The following is a 5,159-nucleotide window of genomic DNA, read 5'->3' on the forward strand; positions in this document are numbered from 1 at the left end:
AACGTGTAAAATATGTGATGGAAATAACGGATTGTGTTCCCTTATCTAATGACGTCATTTTTAAGCTAGTGTCAGCTAGTGGTGGGACAGACCTAAATTTTTGTAATTTTGGTATTAAGTTATTGTGTGAAAAGTATACATTTCAGTTCTGTTTTGAATTAAAACGATACACTAGTAGCTGTAAGATAAAGTCTCAAAGCGAGTTTCTTCTACTTTCGATTAGATCCAAAATGTTAAGAGAATATTATGTTCTGTTAAATTGAATGTTGACTAACCTTCTTTATTATCTTTCTGTGCGAGTTTGACGCTGCAGTTTACACAGTTTTTAACGGATTCCTGAAAAAAAAAAAACATATTAATACCCAAACAATACGTTTAATATATTGCGCCACGCTGAATATTTTAAAAAAGGTGTAATTTTCTCCATGTACCTGCATTTGATGCACTTGCTTGTCGAGCCGCGCGCAGATCTCGCGGTAGTCGCGCGCGACAGCCGCGTAGTGCACAGACTCCTTTTGCATTTCCTCTAGTGCGCTGCGATTCTAAAATAATAAAAAAGAACATATAGTGTAAAGAAATCATAACAATGCATACATAATTTATGTTTCTAGTTCATTAAAGAGTGTTGATGGCTTGGAACAAAAAGTCTCTTCCATGTCGTCAAAAATAGTTCGTTAAAGAGAAAAAAATTACACTACTAGTAGTTTTCACACAAAGCAAAAAAGTTCCGTTCTAAAGAGTTTCATAGTAAATGCAATTTCCTTAAAAAAAACAATAGTATGAAAAAACCTGTGTCAGTTGTGACTCCAGTGCCTCCTTCTCCTGCTGCAGCTGAGCACAGCTCACCTTCAGACTTTCTAGTTCTACATTTATCTTCTCCTTCTCTGCTGATTCTGAAACCAAATTCATTGTCTATTTATTTTTTATATGATAAGGTGGCAAAGCAGTAGCTGCGTGCTCGTTTTAATTCGCCAAAATGGCGAAACGAACGCTGCCCATAGATATGCACCATTCCTGATCTTTTAATCGTCGGAGGAGGAGACGCACATAAAAAAGTTATTTTCCCTTCCTATGTATCACCACTGTCAAATAATTACTATACCACAGTAACGAATTATATATCTTTTAATATATGATACCTTTGATGAACTTCTCGTATTCCAGTTGATATTTTTGCAGCCGCTTCACTTTAATACTGCAAGCCAGTTTCACTATTTGACGGGATGATTCCTCCGCGCGACATTTCTTCGGCAATGTAACTCTAAAAAAATCATTTATTATTTCACAAAACATATTAATTTACATACAATAAGGGAATTCGACAGAGCTTCAACTAAATTGGACGTATTGAAAATAATATAACTGCTTGAAATGATTTTTTAATTTTTAAATGTTCGCAACCGGTGAGATCGTGTTATTCAGTTTTCACTAAAGATTGAATGAGGTTTGTTTCGGATATTACGCGATTATTATTTCATTATTTCAGACATAATCACGCCACAATGGAGGATAAGTTTCCGTGTATACGAACTAGCTTCGGAATTAAATTTGGCTACCACTCGTCACTACGACAAATCTTACTAATACTAAAAATGTGAAATTTTAGATGGATGGATGTATGTTAGTTTGTAGCAAAAACGGCTGAATGAATTTTGATGAAAATTGGTATAAATGTAGAGGATAGTCTGAAAAAACACATAAACTACTTGTTTTTATTTTTCTTAATTCCACGCGGACGGAGCCGCGTGTGAAAGCTAATAAATAACTAAAGTCGTCGGTATACCTGAAGTACTTGAGCACGCCCTCAAAGTCGTGCTGCAGCAGGTCCTTGCGGGAGCGCGACAGCAGCGCCAGCGCCACTTGGAACAGCGTGTCCATGCCTTGCAGCAGGAACACGTCCAGGATGTGGTACACCTGTACACCGAGTAAATATATTACACATATTTGTATAGAAGTAGCTAGCTTTTGCCGGTGACTTCGTCTGCGCAAACTTAGTAAGGCTCTTCTAAAACTGCCCTATTTCAATTAAATTCCACACATCTAAAATCCACTATAAAATAAACTTCTCATACATATAAAAGCAAATAAATTTAATATGATATATCAAACACTACATTGTACATATTTTATTAGCTTACCAATGGCAAAGGAAACCTCGCAGTGAACACTGTGAGGAACCACTGGGAAGCGAACATGTGCGGCTCCACACCTAGCTCTTGGAAGTGAGCTCGAAGATCGTTCAGTTGCTCCTGGAAAATATTATAAATACTTTAAAACTGTTGCTTATTTATTCACTGGCTGTATAGGAAAATATGAAAAATACGTAAATGTACCTCCATCAATCTATCCAATTGATGCAACCTCATGTAGAGCGCTTCGAAGCCATCTTTGTACAACTCGCGCAGTCCGTAGCCGTACATCAGACGCACCAGCAGACAAAATGCTTGCTCCTCCGGCATCTGCAAAGAAACATTATACCTTACTAATATTATAAATGTGTAGACTTACTCTATGCCCATTACCAACAATGAGTTCTGGTAGGGCGGCGATCTTGTGAAACTGTCAGTTTGATTTGAATCGCGACGGAGTGAGCACACGGCCATGTGCTCAGTGGATGTCAATTTAATATCTTAATCGAAACATATCTTAACGATCTATAATTATTTAAGACAATTATTTTGTTGAAATACTTGAGTACCGCGCTTACAAGAATATGTCATAAGTTACTCGAAATTAGCTAATGTCGAAAGACTTTAAATTCAAAAATTTATTTGGACGAATAGATGTATTACAAGGTATATCTGGAACGCCTTATTCAATCTCGATAAAATTTTATGCAAATGTAGAACATAGTCTTGGAGAATACATAGGTTACTTACTTCTTGTCCCTTTCTCGCATGACATTTTTTCCAATTTATTCACCAGCTAAATTAAATAGCTTGAATATATACAGCCTATAGCGTGTTTTAAGTGCAGGGCTTTATAAAAAAAGAATAATTAACAATAAAAATACTGTAATTTCTGATATCCTATATAACAAAGTATTTGTTATATTAGTATAGAGACAGAGTTGTATACTGACGTGCAGCAGCAGCGTGGCGGCGAGGAAGCTGAGTCCCTGGCAGTAGCCGACCTCGTGGTCGTAGACGGCGTAGGCGCGCGCCATGCGCAGAAGCGAGTCCTGCCCCAGCCCGCCCGCCTCGCGGAAGAAGTCGTGCGCCGGGAACGTGCGCGCGATGTCGCGCTGGATCACCGCCTCGAACGGACACTCCTAATAAACATTGTTTTTTTGACATTACTCAGCTCCTATAAATCATAGCGAGATAATAAATAGCCTATAACCTTCTTTAATTAATAGCCTATCAAATACAAGAAGAATTTTTAAAATCCGATCATTAGTTTTTGAGATTATCGCGAACAAACATAATGAAAATTTTCTTAAATCACACTCATAACCATGTAGTGATTAATTACTGGGCCTTTTTAAGTAGATTTGCTATGAAAAATTAATATTAAGGCACTTAATCATTAAATAACTGTGATTAGTAGTCGTTCACCTTGCTGATGAGTGTCCTATATGTCTCCATGAGTTTATCGTTCTGGTCTACTCCAGCGAGCCGCAGCCACACCTCCCCGCGCAGCGCCTCCGGCACGCCCACGCGCACCAGCTGGCTCAGCGCACGCGGACGGGGACCAATCCAACTGTAAACAATAATAAAACAATAATTAATATATGTTGGGGTAAAAATTACACAATTTGGAGACAGACATATCTTAACAATAGACACGGTTATTACAAACGTTACTGAGGCGGTTATGACCTAATTTATATTTATCATGGTTACTTAAAGAACTGATTTCTATCCTCTTCCTCGTCATTCATCGTCATTCGTATAATGATGGAAGAGAAAAGAAGGGGATTCAGCAGAGAAGGCACGTAGAAAGTGAAAATATCCTCTTTCTGAGGCTCCTTTTCAGTTGATTGGGTAAATCTGATAATGCGATTATCTTTGGCAACGGTCACTCCATTAATTTGGCGAATTCTTGTTACAGCTTGCGCGTTTGTCACTTTATACTATTACTATATAAAAAAAGGATGTTTTGGTTTTCATTGATTACTTACTTCCTGAGCACTTGCGCCCAATTCTCGAGTACATCAACACCACAATCTTTGGACACTTCGCCAGTACCACTCAACAATGGTTCATCGCCATCTGGAATAACAATAAAAAATATATCATTATTTCCGATTTCAGAATCATTCCATTTTTTCTTAATTTAAAGGCATTTTTCACTTTTTTGTCTGTGTTTTAGTAGTTACCAGAATCAGGTTCCGATGGTGAAGGCGGCGCGGGCGCACTGGACAAGGGAGACGGCAACAAGTTAGACAAGGACAACGGAAGGTTCAGACGAGATCTGTCCAACTCTCCAGAAGTTTCCACACTCGCTACCTCGTATTGTAACTGCCCGAGAGCGTCTAGTGACTGCAGGGTAAATAGGATTAAATTTATGTTATGAAATATATGAATATAACAAGCAGTATATAAATGTAAATTACCTCTTTCAAGTTGATATAAAACTGTTGCACCAGAGGTCGCTTCGAATAGTACCAGAATCTTTCTGTTGGCGGGTAAACTTTCACTGGGGTTTCTATAACCAATCTGCAAATAATAAATTAATTTTTTTTATTGGACTAATGTAATTATATAGTGTACAAGTATTGATTTGTAATTCAGTTTAATCATACTAATATCATACATTTTAAAGTTTGGATGGATGTTTGTTACTACGTGATTCCAAAACAGATTAACGGATCTCGATGACATTTGGTACAGATGTTGAACGTGGTTTGGAAGAATAGACAACCTACTTACGTATTTTTAATACTAGCTGTTACTCGCGAATTCGCACGCATATAATTAAAAAAAATTAATACAGAATATAGCCTAAGTTACTCACAGAAAAATTATTTTTTTTATGGTGAAAGATTTTTTTTTAAATCGGCTCAGTAATTTTTGCGTAAATCCAAAAATATAAATCTTTCCACTTTATAATATTAGTATAGATCACGCGGACAAGTCCCACGCAAAAGCTAATTGACCATTTTTCCCTTGTTTAATTTAATACAACACAAAAATATTGTAAGCTTTGCAAATAGA

The 5,159-nt window shown here is 37.1% G+C and overlaps 1 protein-coding gene across 1 annotated transcript in view; it reads right to left on the bottom strand.

The window, feature by feature from the left end:
• Positions 1 to 5,159, bottom strand: part of LOC106107781 (rab GTPase-activating protein 1-like) — a 20,654-nt gene that overhangs the window by 3,733 nt on the left and 11,762 nt on the right. Inside the window, exons 10-21 of the mRNA XM_013288784.1 lie at positions 4,559 to 4,672; positions 4,322 to 4,484; positions 4,124 to 4,214; positions 3,558 to 3,702; positions 3,083 to 3,271; positions 2,334 to 2,459; positions 2,139 to 2,249; positions 1,784 to 1,914; positions 1,140 to 1,261; positions 790 to 893; positions 432 to 542; positions 279 to 336 (exon numbers count right to left, since the gene is read on the bottom strand). Of these exons, the coding sequence (XP_013144238.1) occupies positions 279 to 336; positions 432 to 542; positions 790 to 893; positions 1,140 to 1,261; positions 1,784 to 1,914; positions 2,139 to 2,249; positions 2,334 to 2,459; positions 3,083 to 3,271; positions 3,558 to 3,702; positions 4,124 to 4,214; positions 4,322 to 4,484; positions 4,559 to 4,672 (1,465 nt within the window). The remainder of the gene's footprint in view (positions 1 to 278; positions 337 to 431; positions 543 to 789; positions 894 to 1,139; positions 1,262 to 1,783; positions 1,915 to 2,138; positions 2,250 to 2,333; positions 2,460 to 3,082; positions 3,272 to 3,557; positions 3,703 to 4,123; positions 4,215 to 4,321; positions 4,485 to 4,558; positions 4,673 to 5,159) is intronic.

The sequence above is a fragment of the Papilio polytes genome, unplaced genomic scaffold (assembly GCF_000836215.1).
Source record: "Papilio polytes unplaced genomic scaffold, Ppol_1.0 DF821845.1, whole genome shotgun sequence".
Classification (NCBI taxonomy): Eukaryota; Metazoa; Arthropoda; class Insecta; order Lepidoptera; family Papilionidae; genus Papilio; species Papilio polytes.